This window comes from Artemia sp. Qi Xiang Cuo, chromosome 21, assembly GCF_049724085.1.
Source record: "Artemia sp. Qi Xiang Cuo chromosome 21, ASM4972408v1, whole genome shotgun sequence".
NCBI lineage: Eukaryota > Metazoa > Arthropoda > Branchiopoda > Anostraca > Artemiidae > Artemia > Artemia sp. Qi Xiang Cuo.
Window position 1 is genome coordinate 945,893 of NC_142814.1, and position 17,088 is coordinate 962,980.

General features: G+C 35.3%; 1 protein-coding gene across 1 annotated transcript in view; it reads right to left on the reverse strand.

Annotated features, from left to right (window-relative positions):
• The window catches only part of Pi3K21B (phosphatidylinositol 3-kinase regulatory subunit alpha), a 293,295-nt gene that overhangs the window by 34,594 nt on the left and 241,613 nt on the right, over window positions 1–17,088 (reverse strand). The window contains exons 12-13 of the mRNA XM_089106583.1: window positions 15,416–15,542; window positions 13,226–13,329 (exon numbers count right to left, since the gene is read on the reverse strand). Of these exons, the coding sequence (XP_088962709.1) occupies window positions 13,226–13,329; window positions 15,416–15,542 (231 nt within the window). The remainder of the gene's footprint in view (window positions 1–13,225; window positions 13,330–15,415; window positions 15,543–17,088) is intronic.

Genomic DNA, 17,088 nt, shown 5'->3' on the forward strand with positions numbered 1-17,088 from the left:
GCCCAGGCAGAAGCAGCTTACTAATCCCAACACAAAGCATTAGTTAAGTTCAAACTGCTCAACAGTTGTAATTAGTTATCAATCTACACCGAAAGACAGCACAGTCTACAAGCAGAGTAAAAAGCAAAGAAAAGCACATCTTGGCTTACTTAACAAGCAGTGAAAATTGCAAATAATAAGCAATTTTCTTGGTGATCTTTAGATAAAAATATAGGAATAATAGGATTTTAGCCAAAACACAGGCATTTAATAGGAGTTTCATTAAAATATAGGAATTTATTTGAATTTATAGGCAAGTCCGAACCCTGCTGTTACACATAATTGTTACATGTTTCCGAACAACTTTCTATACCACAATTTTCATTTAATATACCTTTTTTGCCCCCCCCCTCCAAAATCAAGGTTGTTTTGAGATTCAGTTTGAAACTGATCAAGACAGATCCACTATCTGACTAGGTGAGAGCCCCCCTACATGAATCAAATTACTGCGAAAATGCCTGATATGATGTATTAATGTTTAGCTACTTGTATGATATGCCAGCTACTTAATATTATTTTAATATGTTCTCTGAAGTTCAATCCTAATGAGATATACCAAAGTAAGATAAAAATATGATACTTTAGAAACAAATTAGGGCTATATATTTGCACATTAGGGTGGAGGTGGGTGTTAAGTTTAGCGGGTTTGCATGCCTCATGTGTAAGGTACAGTTATTCTGCATTTTATGTAGTAAGAATTGCTTTCTAACTTCAAACTGTCCAAATACTTTACCCCCACCTAATCTGCAAATATAAAGCCCAAATTATATATTGCCCATCTGTTCTGCCACTTCTCTTTGTCTTGTCTCACGCTAAGTTGAAAGAAACTAACTAAAAAACCGGTTCTATAATACGTCAATGACTGAACAACTTGCGCGGTAGGGGCTATATCTTACAAGTACCAAATTCATTGATTAATTTAATAAATAAAAATAAATTTCTTAAGAAAGAACCCCTGTTGAACTGGACCAGCTACAAAAGAGTTTCTAAGCCTACCTGTAGAGGTTACCATTCCCCTTTTTTTTTAAGTATTAAACAGATGAACATAAAAATGTTTTTGCCCCCTCAACTCAGCTTAGGTCAATTCATAACTGAAAGCCAACCTTTTCCGATATTTTTTTTTTTAGTTTGGGGTGTTCAAAAACTGCGCATGAGGCCTTTTTCTTTATTAAAAATTGATTTCCTGATTTTTCCTTATCAGGAAAAGTGTTCTTTCCCTAATCAAATCATATTTCGCAAACTACAGCCCACATAAAACAAAACTATAGAATACGTTTTAAAATGAATTTTCAGATCGAAAATAATCGCTATTTGACGTGATTACTTTGATTTGACGTGACTCATATTTTCAGGAAAAGCGAGAGGTTATCCACTTCCCGCCACCTGCTGTACATCTTGGAACCTCACGTGTGCTGCACAGTTCTACCATATATGGCACACGCAACCTGGTGTACATGATTTCAGAGAGTGAGAAACCCCTCGGAGAAAACACCCTTTACATTTAGGCGCAACGATTATGAACATGAGCTCAAAAATGATATAAAAATATGATGAAACTTTGCACTGAATTTCGAAATTTCGCAATGAGCCTGCGATCTACATTTCCACAATTTTTTATGCCCCATTAAAATGGTTGAGCCAGTAGACAATAAAAAGAGGAAAATGTTTTCACTTCTTGGAAAAACAATAAAATTACAAAATGGGAAATAACAACTGCTTTTGAATATATTTTATTCGAGCAACAGAACAACAGACACACTACCCTTTAAATCATTATAGATTAGCGGCAAAGTGCTGACATTAAACTTGGAAAAAGAGAAAACTTGTTCTATTAACTGTATATGATATAAACGAAACGATTAATTATTTCGTTATTGATGAAGCTCTTACAGAAAAAAAAACTGGAACAATTAACCTGTACTGATAGGTGAGATATTACACCCTTGAGAGAAAGGGAACCGTTTATCATGAAAGGGAGGAGGATAAAGAGAAAAGCAGAGAAAGAGGGAGGAACAGGAGGAAAAGAAGAGTCAGAATAAGAATGAGATAGAGCACAAGCATGCTTCAGGGAATCGATGATGTATATTTTTTATTTTTTTTTAAAATAAACCCAGTGTTACTTAAGAGGGGGAGAGAGACAGAGGGAGAAAGAGAAAAGGAGAGAAGAAGAGGGAAAGGGAGACGGTAATCATGAACGGGAGGAAACAGAAGAGTCAGAATAAGAACGAGATAGAGTGGGGAGAGAGAGACATAGGGAGAAAGAGAAAAGGAGAGAAGAAGAGGGAAAGGAAGACGGTAATCATGAAAGGGAGGAGGATGAAGTCAGAATAAGAACAAGATAGAGGCGGGAGTGAAATCGGGAGAGAGGGAAAGAAAAGAGGGGAGGAGAGGGGAGAAGAGGGGGAGAGACACAGAGGGAGAAAGAGGGAAGAACAGAGCGAGAGAGAAAGAGAGGGAAAGGAAGGCGGTAATCATGAACGGTAGGAAAAAGAAAAGTCAGAATAAGACACAGAAGAGCAGAGGATTAGAGCGAGAGCGATTTATTTATCAAAATAAAACATCTTCGTCCTCTGGACCACCCTTAGGTGTATTTATGGCTGAAGACCGTGTTTTCCTAAGATTTTATTTTTGGGTGTTTCAAATTATGAAGTTATTGGGGCAGTGATAGATTTTCGTCAAGTGTTGCCAGGTTGAATCGTAAAAATAAATGAATAAAATTTGACAACGCTGGCAGTTAGATTTGACAACGCTTTTCGTTCATAAAAGTTCCAACTATTAACTATGTGTTGATCCTCAAAGACAAATACACCATCAAAGGAAAGCTACACCTTCTCAAGTTGTTTGGTGGCATATGTCTTAAGCGTTTTACATCGCTTTTCACCCACCTTTATTTTTCTAATTTGGCACCCACTACTACCAAAAGCAAAAATCTCAAAATAAAAATTCAAATAAAACATAAAATAACTTTTATTCTCATTCCGATTTAAAAAACTAAATCCTGTCAAATGTTAAGGTTTATTTTCCTACATTTGGCCAAAAATTGTTAAATTTTAGATTTAAATAAACTGATGAGTCTAATAATTAAATATAATTTTACTACTACTACTAACAACTCACCGCAGTACCAAGCCGCATGAAGCCAACACAGCTACGCACGATCCTCCTCCCTCTCTACACCCTCCCAGGAAGCTCCTATTTCATTATATCTCTCCTAACGACATCCTCCCACCCAAACCGAGGAATACCTGCTTTCCGTTAAGCCTTAGGCGATTGGCCGAAAAGGACAATCATTGGCAATCTGTCATTCTTTATCTACAGAACGTACCTAAGCCATCTCAACCTTTCTCTCATTGTAGCCCTAGAAAGCAGTGTTTTTTTCAGTTGTTGTTTTTTTAAGTATTCTATTATATAGTGTTTTCAGTAGTCATTTTTTTTTAGTTTGTTATGAATTTTTCACTTTGCTCGCATCCCGATTTAAATGTAATTCAATATCGAATATATATATATATATATATATATATATATATATATATATATATATATATATATATATATATATATATATATATTACCACCAAATTTGAATCTTGAAAAATCCTAACGCTGAATGTAGAGGTCGAGGCCGAAGGCCTCGACCGAGTCCGTTGATTTTGAATTGAATTTATCAAGTATATTTGGGCAATCGTAGCTTGGCTTTACCAACCAGGTATTATTCAAAAATTATAATAACAACGTATTAAACTTTAACCCCATTCACGTTGTTATCCAGATTTAAACTCTTAAGTATCAAACTCATTGTCGGGTTAAATTTTTCCCCAAATTTGAATTCTACAGTCAATTTTAAGGTTAAAAAATTATTACCTCAATGGATTCATTTAAAGACACAAATTAACAATTTTTTTTTTTATTCAACCTGATTTTTATTTTTAGAAATTCTAAATCAAATTTCCGCCCACATTTGAATAGTATAATCTGTGCTAACCTAGGCTGCGTAAAAAGAAGTTATAGAATCTAGAATCCTTAGCAACACATTTTTATTAATATAGGTCATGAGTCGTTAAGTTTTAGTATATATATATATATATATATATATATATATATATATATATATATATATATATATATATATATATATATATATATATGTAATGTATTATATATTAAGTTTGACAGTCACACAAAGGTGGAATATCAATCATGCCATAACTATTCTTAAACATTCCAACCTGGGTTAGTTTTGCATTGCATTTGATCTAACATTTGTATCAAATTTACGATTTTTTAACCAATTAGCTGTCATGCAGGTCAGTTGAACCTTGTAGGTCGGCAGGACAGGTTAAATGAACTTTGATGCAACCCTAGCAAAATATTCAACTAGAAATATTGTTATTTCGGACTGGATTTCTAGTTAAATAAGTATTTCTTCCTCTGTATATATTGCAGGGGCTTGATTTTACGAATTTGCTCGACAAAAAAAAAATTCTTGCATGAATCAGGGTATGGGGGGATTGCATTTCCGTGGAGGGGGGAATACCTGGGGCACCGTTTTTATGTTTAGAATTCGCTTCACCGAGCCAAGCTCGCTCCCCTGGCAATAGTTATTAAATGATAAGGATTGATTATTAAAAGCCACTGATTATGTCACATAACCAACAACATTTTTTGACACAAACCACAGTTTGAAAAGTCTTAAGTTTTATGAAATCGAATCTGCTGTGGACTTAACAACATATATTTACTTCCAAATACACTTTGTGATTTGGCTACGGTCTCTTTTTTTAGCATAATAACCACTTTCATTGCCTTTAATAACATTCAATTTTTTACAATAGTTATTAAAAGTGACAAAGATTGATGATTAAAAACCATTGATTATCCCAAATAACCAACAACCTTTTTTTTGTCACAAACCACAGTTTTTTGCATGGCTTCAAATTTTTTGTGCGTCTGATCCTGCTGGAAATGAGCCCAAAAACTATCACAAAAAAGTGTCTGACTGATGTGCAAAAAAAAAAGAAAGAACAAATATAATCAATAAATACATAGAAAACATAAGACAAATTATGCTCTTAATTACTAACTGGAAACTAAGTTAACGACAATCGATCAATACTGACAATTGTGAGTAATAAATGATGAAATATAAAAAAGAGAAGAAAAAGAAAGAAAAGCAGGGACTGGTAGAGATAACTTTATGTCACTTGTAGGAAGATAACCTGTTGTAACGCAGTGTATTGATGCTCTGCTTGCCAATCCGGAGCACCAGGGTTCGATCCCCACTAAGTAAGGTTAGGCGACGAGCTTGCTACTTGTCCCTGTAAAACCACCCAGCAACTGAAACGTCGAACGATGCCCTATGCTGAAGCAATGGCTCAGGAGGATCTTTATTTTATTTTTTATTTTTTTTTTGTAGGAAGAAGAGGATATTCGAGAAGGGTTGGAACGAAGGGTCCTTACAGTTGCCCTATGTGTGGAGAGTTAGGGGAAAATTTATTGCATTTTCTGGGGAAGGGTTAAGGGTTTTGAGAAAGGAGATTTTTGGAATGGGCAAGGGGGACCGGCCTTGAGTGAAAAAAATGTCGAAAATGAGCGTTTTATTAGTATTAAGAATCTGACACGGTTTATTCGTGTGGGTATAACCCATCGTGAGGGTGTAATGTGTTAACTGTGTTTGTATTAGTGTTTTTTATGGTTTTCTGCTCTTTAATCGTTTTGATCAAAGTTTATTTTGAGTGTTTTAATTGTATTTGTATACTGTTCTCTTTTTTGTGGCCATGGCCCTGTGTTTTTTTGTGTGTCAAATATGCTATGTTACACTATATTTCAAAATACAACAATAAGACATGAAAAAACGAAGTTAAGCCAACTCGCAAGTGAAACAAGCAATAAAGAGGGCAAACACACTCAAGGAAATCTTTTCCAAGGGGAGGAGGAAAAATAGATAATCGAATAACAAGTGCTTAAAAGTCAGGAAGATTACGGATTTGGGGGGAGGGAGCCGAAGTCTCTCTCCCTGCTTAAGCCACTGAGAGAGGGTGTCTCGTGATTAATTAAGAATCCACATCTGACTTATTAAGAGGCTAAATTGAATAAGTCAATAAAAAATAATCATCAGCGATAATTCAGAACTATATGTATTTCCTAAATTTACTGAAAAGCATCAACCCTCTGGAAGAGGGAATGTCCAGAATATTTGTAAGGTTGCTTATATGCATTGTATGCTAGTGCTGTATATGTACGCTTGCTAATGTATTTGACTATACATAATGTACTTCTTAGTACATCTTAGTAAAAACTTGGTTAATTTGGTTTCTAAAGGAAACAAAATATCAAGTATCGTATTGGACCTAAGTAAAAAAGTCACGACTCGCAGCATTCTACCCTTCTTGGCTTATACAGTCATGTGCCCAAAAGGAGGGGGAGCTGGGACTCAGTCCCCACAACCTTCCCAATCTAATTTTTTTTCAAATCTAGGCCCCGCTAAAATCAATTCCTGAGCACCCTTAATGAAAAGAGAAAAATTTCCTTGCGTTTCGCTAACAATGCCCTTCATAACCCTCGGAATGCACCCCTTTTCCCTAGTCAATATTCACCCCTTCAACCTCACCTCCCGCGTTCGTCTTAAAAAAAAATCCCTCTCCTTGCTCCAATAAAAGTTTCCACTGAAGATATAGAAGAGCCTCCTTCCCTCACATAGCTGACATTTTCAATCAGTGACCCCCCCCCCCCCTGTTTATTGACTCCAAAGTGCGAATTCGGTCCCTTTATGCTTGTGGTAGCCGTTTTTCAGTAATAAATCTCCTCTTATAGCCAGTCTTAAAATTCCAAGATCTTCTTAGCAGGGGGAGGATGGGGTAGTTACCCTTTTTAGATATTAGTAGACACTACCAATTGTATTACTTGATTTAACATACAAACCCTATAATTTCCAGTGAGCATACGGAGAGGTAAATTCCAGGCCCCTGTGTAAAGATCAAGACCATGTTGAATACTAAAACTACTAATTAAAAAAAACAACAAGCTATTTCTCAAGAACCGATAAAACCACAACCAATTCTTATAAAGCACAAGGAACAATAGCGCTCCTCTGCAAAAACCATAAAAACATCGTAAAATTCTATAAATGAACCTACGACAGCTAATACAGGTTTAAATTAAATATTCAAAAAATCATTAGTATTCTTAACATATATTGTAAGTTACTTGTTCCAAGCTAGAATGGTTATGTTAAATCATTTTTATTTATATTAAAATTTCCATTTTAGACTTTTATTATGGTCAGTGATCATTATATTTAGTTATCTAGTTATCATGTCTATCATGTTATCATATCATAGTTATCATGTCATAGGTCAAGATTCCCGCGTCGGTAAAAAAAATATAATGATAATAATAATAGTATACTATAAAATACCATTTGGAGCAAATATATTACATTATTATTTTGCTATATTTAACTATTGAATAGTATATGGTTCAAAAAACAAATTATAGATGCTAGTATTCTTGCTTTTTTGCGTGGTTTGCACTGGAAGACGCACTGGCATGCTCCGTCCACCGGGCCAGGCCATTGAAATATAAAATCACCTCGTTTAAGCAACGACAAAAATTTTGAGGTAATAATTAATGTCAAAAGTTTAACAATGTTTCCTATAAGTACAAAAAAACACAACAATATAACTCTTTTATAAAGTAGTACATAAACGTCCAGTCCTATGAGGGGGAGGGAGGGGCGGTTTGAGAAAACTGCATTGATAGGTCACATTTTTTTTTATTTTCTCAGGGCAAGGACCCAATGGACCAATCTTGAGGGGCCCCTGCATCCCCCGATGGATGGATTTTGTTTAAATAACGCGACTACAATTTTTAGCCTAAAAAGAGGATAAAGGAAAAACAAACCCTTAAAATATGTAACTTTCTTAATATTTATATTATATATTAATATATAAATTTATATTAATGTTAATATATAAATAATATACTTATATATTGATAATATATATAATATATAAAGAAAACATATATTAGTATATAAATAATATGATATTTATATATTCATAATATTTATACTTAATTTAATTTTTAACTTAAAATATTAAAATGTTTAACTTCCTTGCTTTTCAGTAGTTTTTTGTGTTTGAATGGTTATATAGTATAATATAGTTATAACCTTTAGTCAGGGGCAGATCCAGGATTTCTTTAGGGGGGGGCGCAAAATAGGTTGATCTGATAAACTTGCGTTAGGAGCAAGTTTAATTAACACAATATTGCGTTACTTAAGTAAATTACACAACTTTAGACTACGTTAGGGGGGGGCACCCCCTCGCTCCCCCTGGATCCGCCACTGCTTTTAGCAAAAGCATTAAAAACTCGTAAAAGTTCTAAAAGGGACATGGGATAGCTAATACGGGTTTAATAACTATCAGAAAAATCATTGGTATTCCTTACACATATAGAAAGATACTTGTCCCAAGCCAGAATGGTTATGCTGAACAATTTTTATTTATATTGAAATTTCCGTTTTGCTTTTTTTTTCATTATGGCCAATGATCACTATATTTATTTATTATGTCCATTATAGAGTTAAGATTTCCGCGTCAATAAATAGAATATAATAATAGTACAATATAATAATAAACCGTTTGGAGCTAACATACTACATTCTTATTTTGATATATTTTAACGGTATTTTTGGTATATTTCCACTTCTTTTGGAAAATAGTACCTGTTCCGAGACACACGTTGGGAATATTTGGGTGGCATTTTCCGTCACGAAATGGCATTTTTCGTCCTCTGCCGGATTATAAGCAAAAACGCCTTGTTGAAGACCATGCTTATTTAAAAAACTACAAGTGTTTTGATGTAAAAAAAATGACGTCATTAACAGTGTTTTCTTAAAGATCTAAAACAATGGTAACAACAAAAACAATCCTTTTGTAAAGCGGAATATAAGAGTCTAATCATTGGGAGGGGGGGGGTCGAGAAAACCGCATTCGTAACTCAGTTTTTTAATCTTCCCAATCTCAAGGCAAGAAACCTATTAATCAATCTTGGAAGGGGTCTTTCCAATCCCTCGATGAAGGGGTAAGCTCGTATTAATTGCGACTAAAATTATCTGCTCAAAACATAGAAAACAAAGAAAACGTTAACAAAAGAAATGTTTAAACTTTTTTATTTTTTATATTTTTAAATAGTTAGAATGTTCAGCAGAAGCATTAAAAGCTAGCTAAACCCTAAAAATGAACTAATGATAGCTAGTAGAGGTTTGATTTAGTCTCCTAAAAATCATGAACATTCAATCCACATATTATAGCCAACTACTCACCACCAAGAATAAATCTATGTTGGATCATTTTGACTAATACCTTGTTTCCCATTTTCAGCCTTTTCATTACGGTCAGTGATCATTATATCTATTTCCCAATATTGTCTACAACAGGATTTTCGTAATTGTGAGACAAAAGTAAGTTTAAATTTGCAGAGGAAGAAGATTAAAATTTTGCGGCTCGAAAACTAAAATTTGTTACTCTAATACAGCTTTTTACACTGAATTCGAGGATTTTTTAAAGCGCCTGCATATTTTACAAAGCAATTTCCCGAAAACTTTCGTATTGAAATTGAAAACTTTGAAACAGTTTCAATTCAAACTTGAAATGGTAAAAGAAATAGAGGCTGATGGCAAGCGAGTATCTCTCATTTTATAGGTAACATGCAGTGAGCAAGTTTCATGAAAACGTCGTGAACTTTATACACAGTGTCGTAAGCATATCCTGTTTTGCCTCATGGCTCATGGGTCGAGTTGGGACTTTCAGGAAAGTCTGTATGGGGAGGGGTAAGCGGATTTGGAATTTTGTATTGGGACAAGAAGGCAAAACAATATTTCTCAGGTTCTTACAAAAGAGCAGTTTAAGTTTTTTTTTTTTTTATGAATACCGTACGACAGACAGACAGAAAACAAAAAACAAAAAAATGCAGTCTGTGGTATCCTTTATCATACCCATCAGGATTTACAACAGTGTTTTCAGGATTATAAGACAAGAGTAACTTAAAATTTGTAGAGAAAGAAGATTAAAATTCTGCGGCTTGAAAAATAAAGTAGGCAAATCGACGATTATTAATCGTCTACAGTTTTTTGTGCGGTGATTTTTCGAAGTTTCTTTCAAACTTTTAGATTAGGAAAGATGACTTCAAAACATTTCCAATTATAAGTTTGATAATAGGTTAGAAAACAGTCGAACTGATTGGGCCGTTTCAGCACAAAAGACAGATCGAACATATTTTGCTCTTATATGCCAAAATATTTGAACATATAGTTTCCGAGTAGAAGATTGAATTCTATAATTTTGACTAGCAGACACTCAAGATTTGATTGAAAGAGGTCCTGAACATGATCTGACCACATATCAGGTAAATGGAATATAAAATGAATACTTAAGTCGTAATTAAACAAATCAGCTATGGTATTTCAAAACGTGTTATGAAGAGTATTTTTTTCCACAAAAATTACAAATCAAATAATGACAAGGAGTGCGGGGGGATTGGGGCCAAGACTTCCAAAAATCCCAAATTTACCCAATTTTATGGCCACTACATTTTCAAAACGAAAAAATATTATTATTAATTATTTATCCCGAAACAATTAATATGCAAGTGCCTGAGGTCACACCCTCAAATCACGCAAGGTCAATCGACCGCTCCAATTCACTTTTCCTATTTTTATTAAATATAAAGATAATCGAAAGCCTGTGTTTTCCCGATTTTCTTCGCTCATAGAAATAGTCTGAAAATTAAGCCTTGGATTTTTTTTTTTTCGTGTCTTGGACGCTGAAAAAAAACTTTTTGTGCAATCAGCTCTTCTTTGACAACAGATTAAATAACAGGAAACATCTTTCCAGCCTTTCTGCTCTCCTAAAAAGCTCACATTGTGCAATAACACCCTTTGAGTCACTAATTACCAATAAAAAGAACAAATTTACAAAGTGGTAAATATAATTGAAAAAAAATTCTCCATAAAACGTTAGCAAAACGATAAATAAAAATAAGACCTAAACAACTTATTTTTTACCGTACATTTTACCAAAGAAAGAACCCCCCCACGTCTCATGGATAAATTGAAAAATAGTATAAAAAGAATCCCATTCGTCGGGTTTAACCTCAAATCCACCTTAAAACCTTAAATTAACCTTAAACCCCCTTAAATCCATTGAAGTAATATCAAGTACTCCCCTCCTCCTGTCAATTTTTCTGTCAATAAGAAACAAGAGGAAAAAACATCAATTTCTAATAAAGCAGTTGTTGAATAAAATCAAAATAATTTCTGAGACCACACTGGCTAATCATGATAAACAAAAAATCGCGAAGAAAGGAAAGAAAACAAAAATTCCTTTCTTCACGATTTTTTGTTTATAAAATCAAAACAATTCAAAAACTCCGAAGCCCCCCCCCCCTCTAGAAAAAGAAGCTATCTCGAAATAAAGTTTGTCGGATATGTTCCGTCCCTTTAAGAAAAATACACTTTCTCAAAGTTGGACCTGCCTACAACAGTGTGAACAATTTTATTTGCTCATAAGCAAAAGCCAATAATGTCTTTTGAATTGCATGATAAAATTTACTGTAATTAGCTAATTACTAATTAAAGAAAGAAAAATTTTACGCAATGGTAAGCAAATTTTACCAATATGTGCTATCACCAAGGAAAGTAAAGAAGAAAAACGACATTATTTCCTCATATAACAGGTGCTAAAAACTCCAGTGGCGTAATTTCGTCAAAATCCTGAGGGAAGGGGGTAAAGTTGGAGCCGATTTTCCCAAGTCAAGTGAAAAATGGAAAATGAGCCATAAATACCATAAAGGCAAAGGTATACTAAAGGAAACTGATATGTTCCTTTGGATGCTTGAATTATGTTTTGACAAGATTTTAGATTTGACAAGACTAAATTAGTTTTGACAAGATTCTAAGCTGCAGCTGGGGGGCATAGCCCATTCCCCCCCCCCCGTAAAACTCTATCTTATAACAAAGAATACGAGGGGGCACCCACTCTCCTTCCCCTGGTGGTTAACAGAACGCCACGTGTGCCACTCAGTTCTACCACGATTAGCAATTTCCGCCACGTCTGGCACGCGTCACTTGGTGTACGTGATTTCTCCAAGTGGGCACCTCCTCGAAAGCATAGCGAGAAATTTCACCGATTCCACAACAAGAAAAAAAAATCACCAATTATTCAGATCAAACATTGAAAGAATCCACCAAAAGAAAATTGAGTTCTATCTCATTAGATTTTGCCAAATACGTAGAACAAACCTGATTCAAAATTTATTTGGCTCCGGAAAGAGATTTTTACAATCATCTCAAATACTTTTACTCCTTTTAAATACAAATGCAAAAAGAATCTACGACCACCAAAAACTTGTCAAATCGCTCAGAATAAAGAAGAAAAACATCAAAGAGCGTGATAAGCTAAAAGTTACTAAAACTTCACACCCAGATAGGGGCGGATCCGAGGTTGTTTTTTTTTGGGGGGGGGGGGGCAAAATAGGTGTGTATATCTACTAAAAAGGGATATAAAGGTTTGATCTCTTTTAGTCGGCTATTGTTGCAACTACGATATAAAAAAGAAGAGACAAGAAACTGAATGTAAACTGCAAACTGTAATTGAATATAACAAACGGAACTCATGGTTTCTACGCTAAATTTATAAACTAAAAGTACAACTCGACTTTTGCTAATAGCCATACAGTTTACGTAATTATTTTTGTTGAGACTGAAAATCGAAATCAAAACTAGCATATTGTAAAAACTGTTTAACACACAAGACACGCAAATGAGAAAAGCGCAAAGGGGATACCCTGTTGGTTTTGATTAGAATGTACTATCATTGGTTACTTGAAACCCCCCTTAAATTCACGATTTATATTTAGTGGCAACCTTTCGTGGGGTTTTCATCATTAGCTACTCAGATCAATAATGTAAAAGATATACTAGATTAAGAACTAATCAAGATTAAGAATTTTAGAATTAATTAAGACTAAGATCAAGAATTAATAATGTTCTGTTTTGCAAAATATCTAAGTTCTAAGAGCTGAGTCATTAACCTGACTCTTGAATAGCTTCTATAACATCAAACCTAAATAAATTTTCCCTAAACTAATGAATTATAATTTATCTTTATCACAAAAATGTAAATACCTCGTTATGCTTCCCCAGTACCATTCTGCTTCACCCAATGACCTAGGAATCGGGACTGGTTGAATTTCCCCTGGGTATATAACGAATCCAGAATCCACTGATAGCTGAAATTAGCATAAACTGGAATTAGCTTCTCAAAATAATATAGCCTAAATAATATATAAAATGTAAGCTCATGTAAACAATATAAAAAATCAATACAATAGAATTGATACAAGCAGGTTTTAAATTATCACAACAACATAAAAAAATTGCCATACTATATAAAACAAACTGTAGAGTAAAAAAAAAAAAAAAAAAAAAAAAAAAAAAAAAAAAAAAAGTGAGTGGAAAAATTGGAAAAGGAAAATAAAATATAAGGGAGAAACACCTCACATGCTCCCCTCTCCCCTAATCGACGCCACTGGTTATACTGGTAAAAACGGAAGCTTTTAAAAATGTTGAGAACCAAATAATTTAATTAATTAATGAGTAATAAAGAACCCATTTAGTGAATAAGAAATAATCAGATAATTGAATTAAATAAATAATAAACAATCAACCAAGACGAAAAAAAAAATGATTAAACAAATTGATGAAATTTACTTAGTTTGATGGTATACATTATAAATTTAATTTTGTAAAATATTTCACATAAGACTTTGGATTAACGCAGTCGAACTGTAGTTCTTGATCCATTTCAGGTAATTCAAATTATTTGCATCTAATTTTTATTTGATCATTTTTGGTGCCATAGGAAAATCCCACATTGTTTTCCCCGCTGAAATTGAAAAGTTGTTTATTCACAGACTACTTTGTTAACATTTACCTAAAACGCTGGGTGAAGGTCTAACAAGACAGAATGTTGCTGTTTTTTCCGTATGAACGTTCGGGGCAGCTACAATACCGCTGACAGAGTGGGGTGGGTATTACCAGCCATGATTGAAAAAGAAAAGGCCAAAGACAATAAAAATCGGTTTATCACCTTGTACTTGTCTTCAACAAAAAATGTGCTAAAGGTCGAAAACGTATAAAGCAGGGTTGCCAAACCACTTGAATAAAATGCAAGATCCCCCCCCCCCTACCCACCAAAGAAAGGATCAAACTACACATATATTGCTGACCGCTGCGGCAATCTTCTCAATATAGAATATCCTATAGTCAATTAGCCTTGTAAGAATGCTCCTACGACCTTCAAGAATTATAAACGAATTACTTCTCTCTTTATGGAAATAAACTATCTCTTGTTTTGAGGGGGGTAGTGGTCTCGTGGGGGCAGTGGTGGTAACTCTCATGTGCTGCTCCAGCAAGTAGTAGGCACGAATAGAGACCCCCTACTGATAATTCTAATCACCGGCCAGCCACTTGACTGTCCTGCCCAATGTGTGAATATGGGACGGAGTATTCTATCTAATGCGATGCCGAGGTTAGAAGGACTGAAGCTAACAATATATGCCAAAATCATTCCGGAAGGGGGGGAGGCTGTAATCCCCTTGTATTGAACCCCCCGAGGTCATGTGAAGTGCCGACTACGGTTCAAGACCCAGTTCTGAGGTTCAAGTGTCACTTGCCGCTTACGGCTGTCGAGAGGTGGCTCTCCTCTTTTTTGACGGACAGGAGCTGCGTGCATAAGCTGTCTGAAACTAGCGAGTGGGGTTCTCTGGTGGACACCTTGACACTACCATGGAAGGCTCTCCTACAAAGAAAAAAAAATGAAATGGGCAAGCCCAATCCCAAAATACTACGAGCTACAGAGAACCAATAGCCTAATGGTGTTTGTGGCATGAGCATTGATTCAGTTTTGTGAGTCCGCGAATACAATAATAATAACAACAATGTAGCTCTGTGGAGAGCAGGGGAGTATTTTATGGTAGTACAGTGTCTTCACTATTTTATAATAGAAACTGTCTTTCTCAAAATACGCTTTTGTATTTCAAATTAATCATACATCCAACTGCGTTTTTGTTCTTTTCATTGAATCCCTTTTTATTTTCTAATGTTCTTAATGGGCTTTGAAAAAAAAGAAGATGAAATTGATACTTTTTGACCTTTTTAATTATTAATGATTATTTTATCAACAACAAATTGACTTTTGACAAAAAAAGATTTTTTTTATTAATAATTAATAAATATTTTACAGCGGAAATTTAAAAGTAGTAAAGCCTATGACGTGTCATACATGACATACGGATGATCAAAGACAATTCTTACCTGGCTTGTTTTCGCCGAAAATGAAGAATATACAGAGAAGATAGGGGATAAAGGGATGTTCCACTCCCCTTTCAACACCAGGGCTTCAGTCACTCGAAGGTGCAATTCCGAATTATATACAATTTGTCTGAAAAAATAAATAAGACAAAATAAAAATAAAACAATGTAAATGGAGCAAAGAGAATCTTTTTGTTGCAGGAATATCCAGAGAACCATCTTATTTACTTACTTTACTTGTACTTATGGCGAGAATCAAGTGGGAGCCATTAGGTTGTCTATCTGTGACCAAACCCCCAATAGGTTCAAAATCTGTTTAACGATGTTCCACCAGTTTTTCCTCTGTCCTCCTAGGTGTCTCTTCAATGGACTGGGGGGGGGGGGTCAGATAGAAGAATACAGCGATGCAAGTACTCTGGTGACCTCCGTAAGACATGGCCACACCATTTCAGTCGAAGCTCCTTGATCGTGATGGCAAAGTATCTCTTGATACCACTCGCCGTACATCCACGTTTGATATGCGATCACTCAGGTACACCCGGAGGATACTACACAGAGAGGTATGCCCAGACACCTTTAGTGCATTTTCATGAAGTCGCTTCACTGGCCAACTTTCGCATTCATAAAGAAGGACTGTTGGAACCAAAGGCAGGTAGACTCGAACTCTAGTTCTTACACTAATTTCACGCCGGTTCCACAACGGTTTTCTAAGAGAAGCAAAGACCGTCTATGCTTTCTGCAATCGCTCTTGAATATCGACGTCTGAAGATCCCTCAGTTAAAAGCTGGGAGCCAAGGTATGTAAACTGTCGACCTGATCCAGCTGTACTTGATTTACAGTTAACAAATGAGGGTCTGAGATCCATTGATGTTTCTTGGGAATAGAGTTGACCGTAAGGTGTCCTTGTGGGTACCCCGACAGGGTCAAGACTGCCCTTTGCAGAGACCATTGTCCATAGATCTGGACCTTACGCCCTGCCGCATTTGTCCTTCATCCCACTAGTCAGGGATGTGCGTTAGAAGGGTGGGGTTAAGGACCGTGTCCCACTCAAAGCTACAACATTGTCCTCGTTAAGGTACGTACTCACCCTAAAATTTCTACTCCAATCGGACAAAACAAAGTTTGGTCCATTATGAAAAACATGGATCAATAGAGCCCCTTTCAATTTTCAAAATGTTTTCCCCCCTTAGGATGGTTGGGCCCAGTATACATTCCTAGATTAATAGCCAATCAGAGACGAAGCAAATTTGGGCCTATTACTGGCCTCTTAATCAACGCAACACTTTTACATGTTTTTTTTCTTCAATGAGATCCCGTAGTCTCTGTCTACATCTTTTGTAAGTCTCAGGTGTCAGAAATCGATACTACTAATTTTGAAAATATTTAGATTTTATTCTGGCACATCCACAGTAAGTAGTACCGGTGTATACTGCATAGTAGTAGTATACCACTCATGTAGTACTACATACCCTTTACAACTATCATTACCATGGGAGGTCTCACCACAATAACTCATGGTCCAGGCCACAAGGGTCCATTGTTTCGATACTCATTCGTCTATTCCTTCCAAGTTGTGCCCCCTTCCTACCAAGCAAATTCAAATATAAACCAACGGCTAGTCTTGACAATCAGTTAATTCCGATCCGCTCTACGGTTGGTTAGCTCATACGGGTTGC